Consider the following 22,509-nt stretch of genomic DNA (forward strand, 5'->3'; position numbering starts at 1 on the left):
GTGCTGCATGCCCTTGAGGATTCGGTCTTCATCTGCATTGTGTTAGATACGGGCCTCATTACCTTGCAATGACCTGCATAAGCCAATTCACCCTCATTGCACAGTCTAGCCAAAGAAATAGTCCCAGCAATTATGTCATCCTATAACCAAGCTGTAGCTAATGATTAGTGATGGCATTGCAGGGAGCAGGCTCAGCCTTCTGGGTAAGCCACAGCTTTGTTGCAACCTTAGCACAGGCATTACATTTCCATCATTTTAGCCAGTTTTAAGGCTGCCTCCACAGCTGAGCACTGTAGGGCAGGGTCTGCATCTTACTGGGTGTGCTGGCACATCACCTGTGGTCTGTGATGTGGACTATGTTGGTGAGGGGGCATCATCACTGGACCATATAATGCAGATTATAACATCTGAGGTTTGTTCATATGCTGTCAGATACGCCATCAACTGCTTACTGTGCCCCTCTGCTGTCGACGTTGGGCAGACATAGGGGTTATCCCTACTTGTAGGAGTGAACGAGGGGCAAACTGAAATCGGCTCCAAAAAGACACACAAGCCCACGGCAGAACACTTTGAACACTTCCTCGCTGACCTCCGGGTGCTGGTTGAAAACCAGTTTGACTGGGAAACTGAGGAACCAGAAATCACCCACAGACTGGACTGTGTTAAGTATGGTCTAAACTGAGACGAGGGACTTTTATCCCATTACCTGGATTAGTTTCATTCCCCACCCTATGCCTCTCAGTGAGTTAACTGCTTTGTCTTCCTTTCTCCTTCTCCTGCTCACCTTGCCTGTCTCAGCAGTGCCCCCTCCTTCTCCTGCCCCCTTCCCTACCCTTGGTATTTTAACCACTGCTTTCTGTTCAGCAGCTCCGCTTCCCGCAGCCCCTTTGCAGCATCTGACGAAGCCTGCCGCTGCTTACAAAAGCTTATGCTACTCATCTCTGATTCAGGCAGCCTACAGGGTGCAAATTTGCCCTCTGCCCGACTTCAGGGTGGTGCAGGTAACTACCTCTCTGCCTCAGTAATGGATGCTGGAGATAGTAGTAGGGGAGCTGGGAACTTGGCTGGGACTGGCAGCATGTTCCCTTGTCTGCTGGTGTACTGTTAGCCACAAAGAGAGCAGCTCAGTGGTATCTGGATGGCAGGTGAAGAAGAGGGCAGGGCCACTTCAGACTGCTGGGAGCAGGGGAAGGCACGGCCCCAGGGGGAAAGCAATAGGTCCAGTGGTTGCTGCACGCTGTGTGCACTACAGGGCCGGTGTGTGCACCCAGGAAGGAGGCTGCTCTTGCCCAGCAGAAGTAGTGTGTGTGTGTGCAGGTGTGTGCTCAGGATCCAGAGCCCTGACCCAACTCCCCCCAGCATCCTTTCAAAGAGCAGAGTGATCCCTTTTCTGCTGCCTGCATTTCATTAGCACTAGCCAGCCCCGACGAGGCCTTACTAATGCCTGCAGTTGGAGTCTGGCCAAGGAACTGCACTGACTTGTGAAACCAGCCCAGCTCCCATGGACCAAATGAGAGACCAGCCTGGCTGGTTCAGGTAGCTAATGCCCATGTCCTTGATGAACAGGTCTCAGCGATACTTACCTGACTCCAGTTCCCTACTTCCCAGCTGGCTGTTACTGCGGCTGCTTCCGTAGCTGAGACCCTGAGGACAGACTCCTCCTTCACGACGTTCTCCGCCTCCTCCTGCGGCAGCTCTGGGTGCACTGGGGTTGGGAGAGAGGGCTCAGGTTCTCCGCTGCTGTGGGCAAATGTGGTTTGGGTTCCCTGTGGGGACCCATCCCCTGGGGCTGCACTTCGGCGTATGTCTGCTGGGGTGGTCTCGTGGGCCCTGGCAGCAATGTGCATTGTGGGATAAGTCCTCTTCATTTCCTCTGATTCTCCATCAGCCCATCCTGTAGAGGTTAATGAGGTGGGCAGAGTTGCTGATGGAGCAGCTGTAGGGCTTTGACTGGAGGGTCTCGGCACTGCAGGGGTCTGGGTGCCTGGGTGGGCTGGATTGCTTGGGGTAAGCATTTCAATTACTTGGGTAGATGGGCTGGATGTTAGGGCTGTGGTGGCTGCTAGGACATCCTGGGTGGGCAAAACAATGGTGGAATAGACTGTCTGGTTCTGCGCACCTCCTGCATGGACCAGCTCTTTGTCCAGTGAACTGTTTATTCTCAGAATAGAATCAGCATCTTTTTGGCTGTCTCCCATTTCCTGCTCACCCGTAGGCACGTGGGAGAGGAAAGGGGTGGCATTGGCTACAGGGTACGGTGACTCACTTGTCTGTAGCTGGGGTGGCAGGGTAGATGGTCTCCCACTGGTGCCTATTGTCTCCTCTGTTGCAGCCCTACCTGCCTGTGCATCTTCATCTTTGGTTTCAGAAGCAGCAGCATCACCGTCACCACTGTCATTATCATTGATGACCAAATCCACGTCACTCACATCTCCGTGGCCTTTCTGTGTAATGCCAGCCAAGATGTGGTCTTTCTTGCTGTCGTTATCAGGAGCCTCTGTGCTTTCATGATCCTCTTCCCTGCTTTTAGGCTTTCCTGTGCTTTCAAGAATGGCGTGCGTGTCTTCCCCACCGGTGCTGTTCTTGTCAACGGGCAGCGGTGGAGAGAGAATGGCCAAATAAGGAAACGTGGTAGCGAGGTCGGTGATTGTAGAAATGGTACTTGTCAGCAAGGCTCCTTGGGGGTTATCAGTGGGCGGATTATCATAGCTGTTTATAGAATAATGGCTCGTTGCACTCAGAGTGGGTGGAAGGTCTTTGGAGAGCGGCGTATGCATTTCCTCCTCTTCCTCGTCTGTCGTGTAGTAAGTGGTGTAATCAGCAGGGGTTGTCTTGATAACCTCATGTTGAATTACGCTGAAGAGGGTTTTGTTGACTTGAGCCCCCGCGTCTTCCTGCTCTTCACCATGCACCTTTGCAGAAGGGTTTGTTTCGCTGCCTGTTAAGATTGTTTCGCTGGAGTCTCCTCCTGGTTTCTCCTCATATGAAGTATCGGGAGACACTTCATTGGACTCTTCCAGACTGTTAGCTGTCTTGTCCCTAGGATCTGGTTTAAGCCCATTGCTCTTGATGTCCTTCTCACCAAAATGGTCATAGGACAGGTCTTCATGGAAATTGATGAAATTGTAATCGTAGTAAAAGTCATCAATAAACACGTTTCCCTTTTTGTTGCTGCTGGACGAAAAGTCCTCCTCGGGTATGACGTTCACGTCGTTGGACTCTGGGACATTTGGAATCGAAGGGCTAAATTTAGCAACGTGATTATGGGGCATGTGATGTATCTCATTAAACAGTTCTCTGCTGGAAGACCCACTGCCAGACCAGTCAGCATTGGCATTTTCTATTTTCTTTTGACACGGCTGTAGGGAGCATGTCATTTCTGACCCTGGCTTTTCTGTAGGGTCGCAGGTCATCCGAGTATTGTTACTGCAATAAACAGGGCGTCTCCGTGTCCCATTTCCACATGTTACTGAACACTAGAAAAGGAAGAAAAGAAACCAAGACATTAGTAAAGAGAGTCTGCAGTTTAAGTTGGTAAATTATGCTAAGGATGTGCATCGTCTTGGGAGCATGGGCATCCCTATGCAGATGAGCTGACATCATGACATAATATTGGCAAAGTAGGAATCACAATTTCATCAGAAGTCAAAACAGACTTGAGTTGAGTGAAGTTCCTGTGCCCTTAAGCAAAGCCCAATCACCTGACTCCTGAGTGAGTGCTTGGGTCTTCTGGTTAGATATACAGCACAGAGCAACCTCTATATTGTTTTAAGAGTCTGGTGATGAGGCTTTAATTAAAAGCTGCATCCACTTCTGTCACAAACCACCTTATTGATATATTTATATCACAGGCTGAAGCATGGCCAACATGTTTTTGGAGATAGGGGTAGCAAGGGGCAATGGCTAAGATGATCTAATAGGTCTTTTCCATCTGCAGTTTTCATGAAGGATAGCTCTTCTTTTGAAAGAGGTTGTTAAATAAAGGGGCAATAAAGATGGGTGTTGTCCCATAAAATGAAAAAGGTGAGGATCAAAAGTTTTGCTGAGGGGGAAAAGCACATAATGGACCCATTGATATTTACTCAGCACAGAAGTGTGCCCACAAATCGGAAAGGAGGTCAATGAGATGTCCCTGCTCAGCATGTAGAGTATACTTCCACATATGTTGCATTTGGTCTGAATGAGCCATAGATTGACAGAGCTTTACTTGGAGGTGACACGAGTGCCTTGCTAAATCAAACCTAGCAAAATGATCAATGGGCATTTTTAGACTGAAAAGCCATTACCGTGGCCACAAATGTATTTTTCAGTGACCACAGCACTAAAATCAGAGTATAAGATAAACTGCAAAGATCAAGTTCTCACCGTATTCTCTGAGTCCCTACATAGACTTTGGCCAGTCTTGGCCTGGGCAAGGACTTATAAGTATGCTTACTGCACATATACAGACAAACACACATGGGAAAAGGTCCCTGAAGTCCAGCTTTGTTCCTCTGCATCCCACAGCACTGCTCAGGACTGATGTGGCCTTCAGCATATACGAATGGACCCTGTGGGTCGTTATCACTGAATCATATAAAATTGAGGCTGGCAGGGACCTCAGAAGGTCACTTCTAGTCCAACGCCCTGCTCAAAGCAGGACCAGTACCAACTACATCATCCCAGCCAAGGCTTTGTTGAGTTGTGTCTTCAAAACCTCCAAGGATGGAGATTCCCCTACCTCTTTAGGTAACCTGTTCCAGTGCTTCACCATCCTCCTTGTGAGAGAGTTTTTCCTAATATCCAACCTCAACTTCCCTTGCTGCAGCTGGAGCCCATTGCTCCTTGTCCTGCATCTGCCCCCACTGAGACCAGCCCAGCTCCGTCCTCTTTGCAGACCCCTGCAGGGAGGTGAAGGCTGCTATTCAATCCCCCTCTGTTTTCTCTTCTCCAGACTAAATCAGCCCATTTCCCTCAGCCTCTCCTTCCATTCATGTGCCCCAGCCCCACAACCATTTTCACTGCCCTTCACTGGACTCTCTGCAATGTGTCCACATCCCTTCTGTAGTGGGGGCCCCAAACCTGGACACAGGGCTCCAGATGAGTACTGTGTAGCATGGAAGAGCCCTCTGGCTACACCCCATCTCTTAGGTCCATAACGGGACGGTTGGTGACAAGAGGACCTCACAGGCTGCATGTTGTCTGGGCTTTCTCCCAGGCAGCTTGCCCAGTGGGAGCAGCTCTGTAAACTGTATTACAACCAAGGTATGTGGAAATGAGGCCCTATTTCCTTTGCAGGCTAAGACAGAGTTTCAGATGGTGATCTGCTACTGCAGTTGCTGAGGAAAGAGGAAGGATTATCCACTGGCCAGGCCAGGGGAGAGGAAGGTTCAATTCCCTGCTTCTCTACTTTCCACAAACTTATCCCAGAACGAGCGTTAATTAGCCTGAGGAGGGATTTGACAACAGTCTTGAAGGGTGATGACAGAGAGGATGGAGATGGGCATTTCTGTGTGCCTGTAGGGGACAGGACTAGGAACACTGGCCTCAAGCTACAGCGGGGGATATTCAGGTTGGAGATGAGGAGGAAATCCCTGACTCAGAGGGTGGTCAAGCATGGGAACAGGCTACCTAGAGATGTTGTGGAGTCTCCATCCTTGGAAACTTTCAGAAGTAGGCTGGACAGATGTGTCTGGTGGGGCTTTGTCAGGGATGATCCTGCCAGGAGCAAGGGCTGGACTAGACGACCATCCTGCCTGACGTTCCTATGAGCCCATGATTTCCTGGGTGACCTTAAGTCACTTAGCCTCTTCAGACAGTTTTTGTGCTGGAGGGACCCACGACAGCATCTTCCCCATTGCCCCCACGTGGCCCGGGAGGCCTGAGTGCTTCTGCATTTACCCAGTGCTGACTGTGCTGCTCACCCCATGTGCCTTGGTATCAATGGGCAGGCTGGGGCCTTCATCTATCTTAGCTTAATGCCTCCTTGGATATGTGAAATATGAGTGAAATCAAGACGAAGGAATGTGCGGGCACAAGGGCAACTTGTTGATAGACATACATGCCCCCGCTCAGGCATTTTGTCATGCACAAAACAGGACTGAAGTGAAGGATTTCTACATACAGCCGGTTGCTGACGGGACCCTCGTCCACTGCTTCTCCCCGCCAGGATGCTGTGGTTGAAACCAAGGGAATACAGAGCAATATCCACAGCTTGTCCCTCACGACAACATACACTAATGCCCAGACAGTGTGTAGCAAATTTGGCTGAAAAGCCCCAAGGGAACGGAGTTGTAGAGCAGAACACCTCACCGGATCCTCAGCCCCTCACCACTTCAACTGAGGAGACTGCCTCCCGTGTTGGGAGAGGAAGAGACTGCAACAACTGATGGTCTTAGGAAGGCTCAGCATGTGCAAAGGGTTAAGGAAAGATTGTGTAACACTACTTGATGGGGGCTTGTAGGTCTATACACACACACACACACACACACACACACACACACACACACACATTTAATTAACCTGAACCTCATTTAAGTGCAAAGAGAAGTCATTCAGAGAATCTAGCACGTTTAACACGGATGCGCATTGGAAACCTCCTGAATGAAAGGACCAACGGCTCTCACCAAGCAAAGCACCTAGGCATGTGTTTAAATCCCCTACTTAAAAGCCATGCTTAAATGCTGTGCTTGATAAGGGCCCGTGTGATTATAAGGCTTTCCTATTATAATCGTACAGGCTTAGCTATTATGTCCCTGTCAAGTTTTCTCCCCTTTATTTTCTATCTTTCATTGTGGCTGAGAGAGAAAAGGAAAGAAGACTCTTGATTAGAGATAAGAAAGAATTTGTAGAAAATAATGGGGGATCTTTGGAAAAGCCCCAAAGAATTTTTTTCTGGACTCACTATTGATCGTAAGGCCAAAAGGGACCATTGTGAGCATCTCATCTAATCTCCAGCCTAACGCAGACCATATCACTTCTCTGAATTGGCTGATTATTTCAACCAGGGCAGCCTTCTTTCTCAATCAAGGGATTGTGGCTTCGTCTCAGAAAATTCCCATTTATCATTCACATTTTTTCAGTCGCATCTTCTTCCTCCTGTTATTTTTCAGTCACAAATACTTCCTTTTTTTATTGTTCTACTGATTTTTTAAAAATTAAAACTTATTAATTTCTTCTTTTCTTGGGGGGAATGGAAAGTTTTGGAAATATAAATCTTATCTTGAATTTACAGTTTTTTTGGTTAAGAAAAAAAACACACAGCCTATGATTTAAGCTGAACCATCAATCAACATCCTCTCACCCCTCCCAAAAGCTGAGTAGATTTTCAATAAAAGTGCCCATGGAATATTTCTTATAATATGAGACAATTTGGACATAGGCTTGAATAAAGAATTCAAGATGTTGCTTGTGAGCGAGAGCCACATTTCACAGCAAAAATCATTTTACAGAAAAGTTTTCCTTGACTCCATGCTCACTTTGTTGCCCCACTTTTTGCAAAGCCCCTTAGGTGCTCTGGCCGTGCAGGCTTCAACCTCCAACTTCCAGTGCAGGGTGGGGGAGATGAGGCCAGTAGGATTAGGGAATAATTGCCCTCCGAGGGTGCTGAGCACCAAGCACAAAGAGCCATTTCCTTGCAGAAGCCCCTAGTCCTGACGCAGGCCGGGAGCGGGGCTTTCTCCTAGCCCCATCACAGTGCTATGCTCTTCCTGTTCCAGATGTTAGCCTACGCTGGGGCCCTTGTATGCTGGAGACCCAGGACAAGCCACACTGGTGTGCCACATCTGGATTGGGTTTTGGCATTGCTGCAGATGCACCACTGTTGCCACCCCTGGGTATATATCCCCATATAGACAGGGCCTGGTGTTTAGCCAGAAAGAGCCTTAAAAAAAGACATAACCACACCAAGCCCCTCGGGATCTGCTCTTCCACAGGCGGCTGCAGAGAAATGGTAATAAATTCCATCTGCAAATAGACAGCGCCTGCTTAGATAAATACTGGAGGGGGGAAGCGGGGGCTACTTTTGTAACTTGCTATACTGCACTTTTTGTTTCTGGCTTTAAAACAATGATTGTGGAGATGATCAGTGTGAAGGTTGCGTGGGTCAAGGTCAGTGCTGACACTTAACAAAACCCCCAGTCTTATGAGAATCCCTCTGCTTCCTCGATTCAACCGGTTGACTTATCTGTTGAAATCCATTAATAGCAGGGCATCCCATAAACTAACTGGGGAACAATCTGTGCTGCTCACTCCCCATACAGCCAAGTGGGCTAGGCTGGCCAGAGGGCTTTTTTAGAAGAGAAGAGTTCATTTCCTCCCTGCCATATATTACAAAGAGTAACCAGCTGCTGGCCAACATGCCCACCCGCTGTTTTGGCTTGCCAAAAACACCTTGTTTCAGGAAACTTAAAACACGAGCTGGAGGCTGCCAAAGTTGAGGGTGGAAACTTTCTGAGCTGGAAAACATGCAAAAGGCTTTAACAGCTCTTATTTCTGCGATTCTTGGTGCCAAAACCGGCCTATTTACTTTGCCCTGATGGAGAAAACAGCACAATTCACAGGCAGAGGGAAAGCAAAGATGAAAACTGCCTGGGGCTCATTCTTTCTGTTAAGATCTGTCTGAACCACAAGCCTGCCTTGCATGTGAGCTGGCTGTAGACTTGCAGCTTCTCCAAGAGAAAGAGAGAAGGACATCTGCACTGTTCGGTTTATCCGGAGCCCTGCTGCTTGCTGGGGTGTCTGAGAGCTGGCAGCATGGGAGCTAGACCCTGCACCAACCCCCTGCCCCAAGGATTTTGCCTGTCACTGGAGGGAGCCCGTCAGGGAAAGCCTCTGCGTCTCACTGCCCGGTTCCAAGAGACCTCTTGTTTGCAAGTGCAATGGAAAAGGGCAACCTAATCCCCCTGCACGCCCTGGGAACATTTATCTACATGGGCCCTCAAGCCTCTCCAGGAACGAAGACTAATGTTCTCTCTACCCTCTGACTTTCTCACCTCGGACCAGTTGCCCACAGCCCACCGAGCAGGGCAGGCAATATCCCTATTGCAGGGACCGGCAGCTTCTGGCTTGGAGAGCGGCTGACACTCCTCGGGAGGCAGGGCTCTCTGTTCATCCACCCCCACGCTCTGGATGCAGAGGACCGTCCTCCTCGTGAGCCCCGTTTCGCCGCATGTGGCAGAGCACTTCTGCCACTCGCCAGCCCACCATCTAGGAGAAACACAAGCGAAGATCAGTCAGGTGGTGCTACCCTTTCACGCATCCTGGCTTATTTCTAGACCTCCCCCCCAGCTGAACGGTCCACAGAGAAGGGCCTGAATTTCAAACGCTTTGAAGAGCGCGCAGCAAGCGTTTGCACCCAAGAGCCGGTTGTTTGTGGAGAGCAAAGCCATTTGCAAAGCTCAGGGCTGCACCGGGATGCTCGCTGCCTCTCCAGCAGACAGCTCAGAAGGGCTGTGAGAGAGGCTGGGGTCCCTGGGGAAACTGGGACTTGACTGGGGGGTGCATCTCAACCCTCTAAAAACTCAGATCCAGGCTGCAGGCCTACGATTCGTCTCTGGCTTCGCGTGCGACTTACCCTGCAACATGGTGGGGGTTTCTGGCTTTTTCCAGCTGGGTCCCTCCCAGCGATGCTTCCTGTCACAGGGTTCGACTTGCAAATCCCTACTCACAGGAGAGACCCCTGGGACGTCACTGTGAGCCAAGATTGCCTCACAGGATGGGGGCCACTGCAGGGTGGGGGATGAAAACCATGGTGTCTAATGGTGCTGCTTATGCCCGAACCCAAGCTCAGTGCCATTTCAACAGCACGAGTTTGCCGCACAGCGCCTGGCCCAGGAGAGGAGCAGGGGGAGCAAGGAGAAGCGGACCTGGCGGGGCAGGGCTCCTCGCTGCACGTCCGCTGCCTGTCGTCGGGGCGGCTCAGCGACTCGCAGTACCGCTCCTCCACGATGCCCGCCATCTTTTCAGCACAGTGCACAATCTGTCTCTGGACACCTGGGGAGAGAGACCGCAAACACAGGTTCGCTGGGGCAAGCGGGGCCCTCGGTGAAACTGCCCTGGCATGTCGAGAGCCGAACACCTGCCGGCTGCCGCAACAATCAGCTCCCTTGGCGGGGGGGTCGGAGGCCTGGAATGCTGTAATTAAGCGGCCACTGAATGCAATGATTTGGGCCGGGGGTCAGCAGATGTCAGGTCTGGATTGCAGCTTGCCGAGACGCACACGTACAGTACAGATCATCAAGAATTAACAACCAGCGCCTTTGTCTGCCTTCCCCCTTTGTTGGGCAGCCTGTTGGCAGCAGCTCCCTTGCTCAACTCCCTGTTTTCAATCACCCAGAAGAAAAATGATTGCCTTAGAGAGAGAGAATCCTGACTATGTAGGAGGAATAAAATTAACTCCTTTCAATGGTCCCTTTAAAACAACAAGCTACATAAATGCCAGTCAAGTCCCCACGATGGGGCGGCTTTTCTCCTTCTGTTTCATTTACCCCAAGCTGCTTTAGCCATTGAAAAAAAAATAGCCACTGTTAACAAATAACAGGAGGCCTCCCAGCCACCTGGTAGGAGAGAAGGGAAAGGAAACCCTTGAAGGCTGCAATTTGAAAGCCCCCTCCAGCCCCATGCCCACGGTGCCCACCCAGAAGAGCTCAAGACCATTCCCCAGACTCACAAAGTCTAAACGTTTCTGGTCAGCAGCCACTTCAGGTTGCTGGATCCACAATGGCACAGATTGTGGGGGGAACAATGCTCCCATTGTTGGGCAGAAGTGCAAAGGAGAGTGGGAAACCCAATCCGCGCATGTTATCACGATCAGATTTACAGAGCTTCGCAGTGCTGGAAAAAGGATCCTGGCTACATGTCTCCTGCCGGGCGCTGCAGCCCAGAGGTGAAGGGTTAGAAATAATACCAATCTGTCCAGGGCGCAGACACCGAGTCTCTCAAAGCAAAACACATCACGCACGGGCACGGAGTCCCCGGGGAGGCAGGACATATTATCCGTTTGCCCAGCGTGAGATAAAGATTAGTTAGATGCTAATCCCGGCCAACCCAAACACAGAGCTAGCGCCTGATTACGGAAAGATTTGGATAAATCTTGTAGCTGCCTTTAAAAAACCATATGTCAGGTTGTACTTTCTCGGTTCCCTGTCAGAGCTGGGGGTGGTCAGGAAACGAGGCAGAATACGCAAGGATGTTTTCTGAAGTCTGTGGCCCTGGGAAGAGCATGAGCTGCTTGCATTATGTGTTTCAAGGGAAACAAAATGAACTTTAGAGCCTAATATTCATCTCCCCCTACTTTAACCTTCATCCAGAGAGAAACTGCCCATGCTCCAGGCTCTGCGCCACTCCTAAAGAGCAGAGCTTGCTTTCATGCGACACAGCCTGCACTGCAGCGCAAGGAAAACTGCGAAGGAAGAAAGAGCCAGGAAGAGGTCCCCTAGCCCATGGCAGCACTTTGCATCTGCCTTTGACCCGAGTCGTAGCTGCCTCAGGAACAGGCGGGGGGGCCCCCTGGCACCCGCTTCTCCCCAGCATCCTGCAATGTGCAGGTTTGGTGGGTGGAAAAAGCAGCTGGCAGCGCGGTCCAGCAATCAGGCAAAGTACCCTGGGTCTCGTCTGTCTGGGGGTCCATCAGATGACTCTCTCATGTCTCCGAACAACCGGGACTGAGAAACAATAGAAGGACAATCTTCACCTGCTGCTGTCTCCATCGGGCCCCGGGGGACACGCTGGCCAGACCGGACTTCTGCTGCAATTGGAAGGAGCGCTGGGCGTAGCAGGCTGCAATTATGATAACCGCTCTGCTGGGGAGTGCAGCCCCCCTTGCAGCAAAATCCCACTCCCAGCCAAGTCTTGAGGAGTGTGGCTTGCTCCTTTTCTCTTTTTTTTCTGATCCTCCAAATTATTTTAATGTAATTGTTTGTTGGAATATACAGGTACCTATTAGCTCACTCATAACCAAGCCTGTTTAAAATAGGAAGCATCTGGTGAAGAAATAAGAAGGATCCCCTGCTGACTCCTTCTATAACAGGCGTGTTGCTCATTATTACCTATGACAACATAGCATAGGGCAAACTTGATTTCCTTTCAATTATAAACAGCTGAACCATAAAAACCAGCTGTGAGCCAGTCTCTGCAGGTGGAGAGTCCTGTCCCACATGGGATCTGCAGGGGTTTTCAATCTGGAATGAGGGGCAGCTTTTGAATTGTTGTACTTCTTATTTAATTGCCAGCTCTTTCTCTGGAAAAATGCAAGTGGTAGCAGCCAGCTCTCTTGGCTTTCACAGGTCCCAGCTCAGTGCAGTTAATCCACCTGGGGAGATTGTGAGTGTCTGGCACAGAAAACTGAACCGTCTTTAATGTGCAGGAAGGGGATGGTGATTAATGCTGAACAACAGAGGTGCTAAGCAGCTGTTTCCCTTGTACTCCAGCCCTGGGCACAGGACTGCCCAAGCTCCTTGTCCTATTGCTGTGGCCAGACAAAAGTGAAGCAGCAGTTTGACTGATAAAAGCAGCAAGGCTCCCAATTTCTGAATGGTATTGATGGGGGGGAACCCACCCCTAGCTCAGTGCCTGTCCTTGCCAGGGGGCATACCCGCCCTGCGCATGCCTGCACTTTGCAGCTGTTGACCTTTAAACCGTTGTATTTGTGTGGTGAGGCTGGACACGCGTGTACTTACTCCAGCTCACCGACTGCACCCTCCCTGCGAGAACAAGGTGCGAGACCAGTCCCTGGGAAGTCCACTGGCGTGGTCCCAGGCAGCTCTTCTGCCCTCGCTGCCGGAGCTGCTCCTTGGCTTTACGGCTTGTGCCTGCCTCTCTGCACCCTGCAAGGCTGATGCTGCTTGTATTCTGTAGTGGTGCAGCACAGTTGGGCTGGCAGAGGCCTCGAAAGGTCACATCTAGCCTAGTCCCTGCTCCGGGCAGGGCTATCCCTGTCTAAACCTTCTCCTCAACATCCCAGGATCTAGTGCATTTTACTTACTTTAATTTAAAGGGTTTGAAGTGACTTCTAGTCCCCCCGAGAGCTGAACACAGGCAGTCCATCAGTCTGATGTCCTGCTCTGCACTTGCAGTTCCTGCATCTGCCCCATCCCTCCCAACTGAGCTACAGCAGATCTCAGAGAAACAGCAATTTATGGATTTCAGCCCCTGAGAAACTGCTCTTCAACCCTGTTAGGACTGCAGGGGCCTCCTGGGCCACTGAGCTTGGTCCCTTGCATTCGCAGCAGACACTTGCCAAGGAAACTCCCGAAGTCACCGATTCAAACCCCCGTGCACCTACAAGACCCAAACCAGAAATGCCAAGCCTGTGTCCTGAATGCCCTCAGTAAACCCAGGAAAGGTTTACATATGAGACTGCCAGCTGCCTCCCACTGCAGCAACAAGGAGGAAGTGGTGAACTGATGGCCAGAGGATCCCAAGAAGAGGACTATGCCCCGCTCTCTGGAGGGAGCCTCCCCTGGCTCGCCGGTCTGCCTACAGGAAACATTCCTTCCTGACCCCAAACTGTCTCTACAGCTGCTCAATTAGTACAGGACACATCTACAGGGTGACTCATTTCTTGACAACACTACACATCGGTGTCTGACTTCTGTAGCTTTTTGCTCAGAAACAGCTATCCAGATGTTCAAAGTAGCTTTTTCCCTTAATGCCAGTAGCAAGTTCCCACATTCGTGTCTTTAACCCTTCCCCAGCTGGAGCACGGGGAGCCCATTCTTTTCACACCAGCTAAAAGTCCCTGGTGTTTGCGGCTGCAGCTACGACTTTTCGACTTTTCAGTGAGTTCCCCAGACAGAGACGAGCACCCAACAGGTCAGTGCAGCCGCCGGCTTCTTGCATGCAATAACAATGCATTGCTGTGCATCACATATTGCCCTCTGCTAGAGCAATAGCCAAGGAAGATGTCTCCAGAGAGGGGGGTGCCGGTTTCATGGTCCCAACAACCTTCCAAGCTCTCCAGCACTGGCACAGAGGAGCTTAATCTCCCATGTAGTTGAGGGTAGTTTCCTGGGACTTGACAGATCTCCAGCTATCTCTGAACCAAGCAGTCCATTAGCTTGAGATTAATGTCTTCCCTAGGGGTGTAGAGGACTTGAGATTGCGAAATACATCTCCCAGGGAATGGACTCTGCTGTCGTGTTCAGAAGTCAGTGAGTCAGTGGCCAGAGGGGTTTTGCAGAAGCAAGCTAGGCCTCCATCCAAAAGGCCTTGGGACATGCTTTGCAAGTCACAGCTGGTCAGAGAGGACTCTGACCCCATGAAGGCCTTTAGTCGTGGCCTCCCAATCCAGATGACCATCCCATCCACCCAACAGAGAGGTCCCCAGGTGGCAGCCGTCCGCCGGAGGGGAGTGGACAGGGCTGGAGGCACCTGCCACCCGCCTGTTTTCCCCAGCTGAAGAACGTAGGACTGGAAGGGGCTACTTGGCTCACAATACTGGCATTGCACCCTCCAGCCTGGCTGTGCACCTCCCTCCAATGTTTGCATACTGTTCCCATGCTCCGATGCCTCATTTTTACCCATCAGTGTCTGCTCTTGTGTCAGTCCCCTCCAACACCTGGTCACTTTTGTTGGCCCACTATTGTTCAACCAGTGGGGCACACACGAGGGGACAGGACAGGGCACTCGCAGGGGTCTGTCGAGAGGGTTAACAACATGCCAAGCTGGGCACTGCTGCCTTTACAGCACAGCAGAGAGCCGTAGCAGCTGCTTTTCTTTCAGCCCTCTCACACTTTAAACTCGGCCTTTGTTGCCCCTTTCCTTGAACACGCAGCCTCCTGGCTTCCCAGGCTCTCTCTGGCATCTAGCATGCTCATGCTGGCTTGCTTCCCCTGAACAGACTACCTCCAGGGCTTGTTTCAGTATTCGCCTTTTCTGCCAGTCCTTCTCATTCCTCTCACTTGACCCAGAATCTGCAATCCCCTTCGCTTGTCGGGAAAACCGGCCTTTTTCTCCTTGTGGAAAATCATTGTGAAGAACCCCGGTTCTTGGGAGACAAGCACAGAGCACCCCTCTCTGGCTTGTCACCACGTGCACAGACCTGTGCAAACTCGTGCCATCTACAGCAGGTTTTACAGGCACCTCTGGTCCACGCAGGCCATGACTGTCATGCAAAAGGCTGCTCCTCCCGTGAATTTACAGCTGCATAAAGAGGACAGTGAAAGGAAGCTTGCCTTGTACAGCTCCTTGCTTCATCCCCTGGCAGGCAGCTGAAGGTAACAGAACCTGCCCCGGAACCGCTTTCGTTTCCTGACTGGGCGACATCTGCCCTGCAGAGCAGGGCCAGGGAATTTAATAGGGTCACAAAACGGCGCGATGCCTTTTGCATAACAGTCCCGTTAACAGCAGGGCAGGATGACTTGCTCACCCAAAACCTTTCCCTGATATGGAAAGAAAGTCATTCATTACTATGGGAGAAGCCTTGAAAGGCACGAGCTTCTGACCCGACACACAGGCGACAATATTATTCTCTGTTTCTGAAAGGTCAGTGCCTATTGAAGGCCATTCTCATCGCCACCCTTTTTCCAGGGGCGGCGAGACCTGGCAAAGAACTCAGGGTCTGACCTAAAGATGTCCTCCAAGCTCGTGTTAAAAGAATAAATGGCCTGGCACATCACTATGCTCCCTAAAGCTGACCACAGCCACTGAATCTTTTGTGAGAAAGCCATGCCCTGTGGTATAGCCACCAAGACCAGGAAGGGAGCCAGCATGGGTGGCACTGGTAAAAAGGTGAAAAGATCAATGCACAAGCAGGGAACATGTCCATACCTTGAAGCAGGCTGGGCAGTAAGATCAGGGTCCAGTTTTGGACCCAGGACTCTGGCATCTGAATCAGCATAACCTGAGCATGAGAGATCTGGAAAGCAGAGGGAGAAAAGCAGCACAGGCAGGAACCAGGGTGAGATGTCCATGGGTGGATCTAGGATTTTGAAAAGAAGGGTGCAAATCACAGAAAATGAGGGTGGGAGGAGACTTCAGGAGGTCACACCTAGTTGAATCCCCTGCTCCAAGTGGGACCAGCCACACCTACATCATCCCAGCCAAGGCTTTGTCTACCTGGGATTTAAAAACCTCCAAGAATGGAGAGTCTACAACCTCTCTGGGTAACCTGTCCCAGTGTTTTACTACCCTCCTAGTGGGAAAAATCTTCCTAATATCTAACTTCAACTTCCCTTGCTGCAACTTGAGCCCATTGCTCCTTGTCCTGCCATCTGCCCCCACTGAAAAGAGCCCAGCTCTGTCCTCTTTGAAACCCCCTGCAGGGAGTTGAAGGCTGCTATCAAATCCCCCTTGGCCTTCTCTTCTGCAGACTACATCAGCCCAGTTCCCTTACCAGTCCTGTCCCCCAGCCCCACAACCATATTCATTGCCCTCCACTGGGCTCTCTCCAATGTGTCCATGTCCTTTCTGTAGCGTGGGGCCCAAAACTGGACACAGGACTCCAGATGTGGCCTCCCCAGTGCTGGATAGAAGGGAAGAGTCACTGCTCTTGGTCTGCTGGCGATGCTCCTACCGATGCAGCCCAGGATGCCGTCAGCCTTTTTTGCACCAAGGACATACTTCTGGCTCCTATTCAGCTTATTATCCACTGTAACCTCCAGGTCCTTTTCTGCAGAGCTGCTGCCCAGCCAGTCAGCCCCAGCCTGTCCCGGTGCACAGGATTGTTCCCTCCTAGATGCAGGACTTTGCAGTTGTCCTTGTTGAATCTCATGAGATGACTTTTGGCTCAATCCTTCAATTTTTCTGGGTCACTGTGAATCCTAGCCCTGCCTTCCAGCATATCTACTACTTCCCACAGCTTGGTGTCACCTGCAATCTTGCTAAGGGTGCACTTCATCCCATTCTCTAAGTTGTTGATGAAGATACTGAACGAAGCTGGCCCCAGGACTGACCCCTGGGGCACTCCACTTGATACTGGCTGCCAACTAGACATCAAGCCATTGATTACTACGCTTTGAGCCCAATGCTTCAGCCAGTTTTCTATCCACCTTACTGTCTATTCATTTAGCCCATACTTCCTTAAGTATGGTGAAGTGCATTATCACATATAAAACAACGCATATTTTTCACCCATTAAAAATAAGATAGAAGTTTTACTAACATGCTGGGGGCCTATGGCTGGAAGATTCAGTTTAAGATTGAAGTAAAAATGAAGATAACATCATTGGAATGAGTTTAAAGCAATCTGCAGGGCTGTGAACTAGGAGCTATATGACCAGGAGCAGCCAACAGAGAGCAGAATGGCAGAAGAAAGTTAGCTTGATTAGTGGAACATTGAGATTATTAAAAAGGAGAGAGGGTCGTTAACACCTGTGGAATGAAAGCTTAGAAGGAATCAGGTAGATGATAATGATTCCCTCAGTGAGGCCTGAGTAGAAATGCTGCTGTCACTGCTGGACAGGTGATTTTAATCTTTGGAGGGAGCAGGAATGAAAGGGGGATGGAAGTGCATCAGTGCAACACTCCCTCCCCCAATGCATCCCCGGAGGTGTCAGTGTTGCAGGGACCAGTAAGCCTCATTCCAGCAATGGGGCTGGATGCTGGTGGGCTATGAGGAAGAGTCAGGAGAAAAGGATGGTGTCTGCAGAGCAGAGGTGAAAGCCAGCCAGGACTCGCTGCTAACACCTCTCTGTTTCTGCACCATCTTCCCAGCGGAGGATCTGCAAGCAGCTCACGGGGGCAAGGACATGAAATCTTTCAATGCCTTTTGGTCACGTACAATTTTCTCCATTCCCCATTTGGCAGAGGGAGAAACAGGAATGCAGAGAGGTCCAAGTCTTGCAACATTTGCTTCTGCCCTGGGACCCCAAGCCCATCCTTCCTTTCTTCCGTTCTGAACAACAGGGACAATAATATCATCAAAAATACACCAGCTTGCTAAATCAGCTTAAGGCAGGGTAGATAATGAACCTCATGCAGAACCACTACTGGATTGCAGGAAGCCTTGGACAGGACAGATTACCCAAACCCTTCATCAAACATCATAGGCTCTCTCCTTGCCATTGTGTTGATGCTTTGGCTCTTTGTGCAGAAACAATTCACCATGCCATGACTGGCATAAAAGCAGACTGTTTTCCTCAGCCAGCAAGCTGGCTTCCACTGTCACATGGACTCATTGATATTTGTGGCATCTGGCTGGTCCCTTTTGTCACAAATGATGGATTGTGGTGTGGCGGCATGAATGGGGCTAAGTAGGAAGGGGAACAGCTCCTTTGGGTGAACAAGTGCCTTTATATTCCACGATGGCAGAAAAAGATAGAAAAACGGTATCCCTCCAGCAAGACCCCGCTGGAATGTAAGAGGGGCACAACCAAAGGGGTGCTATAGCAAGACATCCAAAGGCATGCCCTGCCAGGCTGGAAAGAGGCCTGGGTCAACAGGCAGACAATACAGCCAGCCACCACCAGCAGAGACCTCAGCCCTTGAACTTGAATCCAGACTCATGCCGGCTCCTTCCTAAATCCTTGCAACCCGTACTACAAGAAGACCCAGTTTTTAAAGAGATCTTCTCACACCCACCTATCCCAGCTTTTAAACAAGCACTAAACCTCACCAACCTCATCACCAGAAGCAAACTTCCTATGGCCCAAAATACACCGAATGGATCCAGACTATGCTGGGACAAGAAATGTAAAACCTTCCTACGCAAAGCCATCACCATTCCTGGATCTTGCACCTACTTCTCCAGAAATGTAATATAACTCATCCTGTGCACCAAATACCCTGATAGAAAATATGTAGGAGAAACCAAACAACAACTGCATACCAGAATGAAAGCACACCGAAAATCCACTGAAGACAAAAATACCCAATTTTCTGTGGGTGCACACTTCTCACAAGACAACCACTCTATCTCCAATCTCTCAGTTCTAATCCTCAAAGGGAATGCACAAAACACCTTTTGCAGACAAGCCTACGAACTGCACATCATAAATCTCCTGGATACAAAAAATCATGGACTAAATATAGACATTGGATTTATGGCACATTACAACTTCCCGCCATCTGATAACCCCAGGCCTGTATTTTGCATATTGGCGCACAAACACCAACAGACTTTCCACATGCCTGAAGAAGGATTTTTGTGTCTGAAAGCTTTCAGAGAACAATTTTTCCAACTACTCAGTTAGTTTAATAAAAAATATCACATCTACCCAAAGAACCTTGTTTGCCTGGCTCCTTCCTATAGGTTGTAATGCTGTTCTTAATGAGAGAGAGAGAGATTCATTCCATCCCAGTTGCATGGGTCTGCAAACCCTATGGGAAGACCATCATCTTCCACTCTTTTTCTGGGTGGGATGACAGGCTAATGGGGTGCTACTGGTGCTGCTGAAGCATGTGTCACCACACTCGTATGTCGGAAGCATGACAGCCAGAAAGCCAGCAACAGGTAGAATGATCAATGTCCATAAGACCTTGGGTGCCCAAGGGAAGTCCATAAGGGCTCTTGCACATGATGTGGTCAGCTGTCTGAGCTTGAGCACCACAGCTGCAGCCAGCATCATGGGAGAGGCCTCAAGGGTGCATGCTTGCCTAAAACTATCCAGCACCCATTCTGATATGGCTAAAAGCAGTCCAGGCCCAGCGAGGCAGCTGCCAACCTGAGGGGCAGATGCTGGTGTTAGGGATGAAGTCCTCTGGCCGCAGCTCATATGCAATGTATTTCCTGCTTCATCGAGGGGAGGTCCATGCTGTGGGTGAGAGGTTATCTGTAGATTTGACAAACTTATTGGCCTGAGTGGAGAATGGTTTTCAAGACTTCAAGTGGGCGTTGGTTTTCTGGCTTGTGGCTACTAGGCTGGAGTGCAAAAAATGGTCTGGATCTTGGGCTTTGAGGCTTAGGGCCAGGGCAGCAGCTTATCTCCAGAAGTTGTGGGGTGGGAATGCCCGAGAGGACTGGTAAAAGGTCAACCAGGGTTGGCGTAAAGTGTGCTGATGCAATATTATGGGCTAAACAGTGCCCCAGAGGTTCCCCCAGTGATAGGGGTTGTGAAGAGCTGTACCATGCACAACGCCTCTGGGACCGTTTGCTGGCCAGTTCTGTAAGCCCAGGTAGGAAAGAGATCATGGCTTTGCTTTGCCCTGCCCTGGCCCCTCCCTGGGGTGTTTCGGGCTAACGGAGGAGCTGCTGAGCTCTGTCACTTCTGCTACGGTGCCTCCTGGCTTGGGAGAGGGGCTGGTTGTGGGCAGAGGTCAGCTCTGACACAGCAGTGATACTCCAAGGGGCTATTCCTGTGATGACCTGGCCATGTGGATCACAGACCCAGTCCATTCCATCTCAGGCACGTTCGACCAGCCCAGGAGCAAGCAGTGGGTCGTCCAACTTCCAAAACAAACAGTGGTATTGCTCCCTGGGCCCATAAGGGAACCATGTGGAAGCCAGCTGGGTGTCCCTGGGCATGCATGGTGCCAGGACCTGTTGCCAGGCTGGTAGTTTGCTTCTAGGACTGTTTTGTTTTGTTTTGTTTTTTTAAAGCCTTTCTTTACAGTCCCTGATTGGCACGGGGACAGATCGCCAGACAGATCCACCTTTTTGCTTTCGTTCCATGCTGGTTGGAGGGGGACATGTCTCGGGACAACCTCATGTCTCATGACCTGCTTTGCTATCTCCTGCTCCTTCTCACAGCACAGGTTTCAACTCTGACTTTTGACTTTTGCATTATGCTGTGATGGAGTGAACACGTCACTGCAGGTTCCTGCTGAAGTGACAAACCCTCCCAGAGCACCTGGCTGAATTTCATCATCAGGACTCTTGCGTAGGTTTGGTGCTGAAGGTTGGCATTTGGCGAGAGAACCAGTGCTTTGAGTCACCATTTGGTCTCATCTCTGCCTCTGGAGAAATGCTGGCACACGCTGCTCCCTTACACAGGGCAGAGGACAAGGCAGAAATGGAGCCCTCTGGTATAGGAATAGGTGGCTGTGTGCATGCAGCGTGGCACTAACAGCCTCCTGAGATGCGGGCACGCTCCCTGCTGCAGCTGACTGGCCGGATTCTGATCTCTCACCACTTCCCCACCCATGCATCTCCATGGACTTCAGTGGTGTAACTCTTGATTCTCTCTGCTGTAAACGGTGTAGGCTCGGGGTGTGGACAGGTGTCTCTTTTTGGCCACTTTATTTCCCCACCTTTGGTGTCAAATGATGAATGGAAACGTGTAAACGCTCCCCAGTTCAATGCTGGTTTGGGATATGAAGCTCTCCTCCTCCTATTGGACCCTTACCACAGGGAGGTGAGGTTTCAAGCCCCAGTATAAACAGAGTTGAGATCCAATGCCCAGAGTTACAGCAGTAAATACCTGCAAAACTTTGTGAAGAGCATCAAACAGTTGTGTGCCAGGGCAGGAGCCAACCACTAAGTATTGCAAGCTGCAAGGAAACTTCTCCCTGGAAGCAGGTTACTCTGGGATTCCTCAGCGCAGGGTATGTACCAGGGAAGCAGCAGGCACTGGCCACTGGAGCAATTAGGACCCTCATCATTAACAATGGGAGTCTAAGGTGAAGTTCTCTTGTATGGCAAAAGCCCCTTCTGACTGTTGGAAATGCGACTTCACTGTGTGTGTGTGTGTGCATGTGCATGTGCATGCGTGTGCATAGCACAGAGGGAGAGAATGATTGCTTGTGTACACATACACACACAACATATAAATGTACAAACATGCATGTACATTTGTGTGCACATATAAACATACATATACATCTAGCTATTAAAAAATTCTCCAGACTAATGTGATAACAGCAAAAATCTCCCCTTGGCTCCAGTGGGAGTACAGATCAGGCACTTCTGTCTTTATGCACTGGAATCAGATGCTCTTTTTTTTTTGACATTTATTTAAATATAAAATCTGTACCTCTTGGACGTTACAAAAATATGTGCAAGGCATGTGCCTGGTGCTTCCTGAAAGGGTGCTGCCTGGACACCTCGGCATGCTGGACGCCGGGGACCGGTACAAGCCGGCTGTGTAGGCTGCTGAAGTTCTCACAATGAAACTTGAGACCGATCTGGTTACAAATAGATTTCAACCCAGTCCTGCAGGGCAGGAAGAACTGTTCCTCCAGAGAACGAGGGCGCCGGGGAGAGTCCAAAATAATGCACTGAAAAGAATGGACGCGGCAGCTCCCTGCCATAACTCATCACTGCAGCGGGTTTGAATATGTCCCTTCAACATACTGCACCTATGTGAGGCAGTGCTAGGGCTCCAAAGACTCTACACAGGGGTTAGTGGATGCACAAGTGGCCAGTGAGTGTGAGGAACGAGTGGCAAAGCTCCTATGCAGACAGGTAACTCGCTCTGTGTACTATGAAATGCTAAAGCTACTGCAGCATCTTCCACAATGCCTTCAGGATGGATGGAGCTGCAAGCAGGGCAGGACTAGGCATGGGCTGACACTGGTTGCGGTGTCCCTTGAACCAGTCTCACACATTTGCAAACTCGGCACTGAGACATGAGCCTCCTTGCCAGGCAGCTCCCCCAAGCCCAAGTTATACGTTCAGGTCGTGGTTTGTACAAAAACCCAGCGCTGTGCTCTCTG

At 50.3% G+C, this 22,509-nt stretch overlaps 1 protein-coding gene across 2 annotated transcripts in view; it reads right to left on the minus strand.

Annotated features, from left to right (window-relative positions):
- ADAMTS7 (ADAM metallopeptidase with thrombospondin type 1 motif 7) overlaps positions 1-22,509 on the minus strand; it is a 161,489-nt gene that overhangs the window by 62,253 nt on the left and 76,727 nt on the right. For both annotated transcript variants that reach the window (XM_090029355.1, XM_090029354.1), the window contains exons 17-19: positions 9,846-9,972; positions 8,973-9,186; positions 1,584-3,476 (exon numbers count right to left, since the gene is read on the minus strand). In XM_090029355.1, coding sequence (XP_089885481.1) covers positions 1,584-3,476; positions 8,973-9,186; positions 9,846-9,972 — 2,234 coding nt within the window. The remainder of the gene's footprint in view (positions 1-1,583; positions 3,477-8,972; positions 9,187-9,845; positions 9,973-22,509) is intronic.

This window comes from Crocodylus siamensis, chromosome 15, assembly GCF_052110815.1.
Source record: "Crocodylus siamensis isolate JL-2025a chromosome 15, ASM5211081v1, whole genome shotgun sequence".
NCBI classification, from domain to species: domain Eukaryota; kingdom Metazoa; phylum Chordata; order Crocodylia; family Crocodylidae; genus Crocodylus; species Crocodylus siamensis.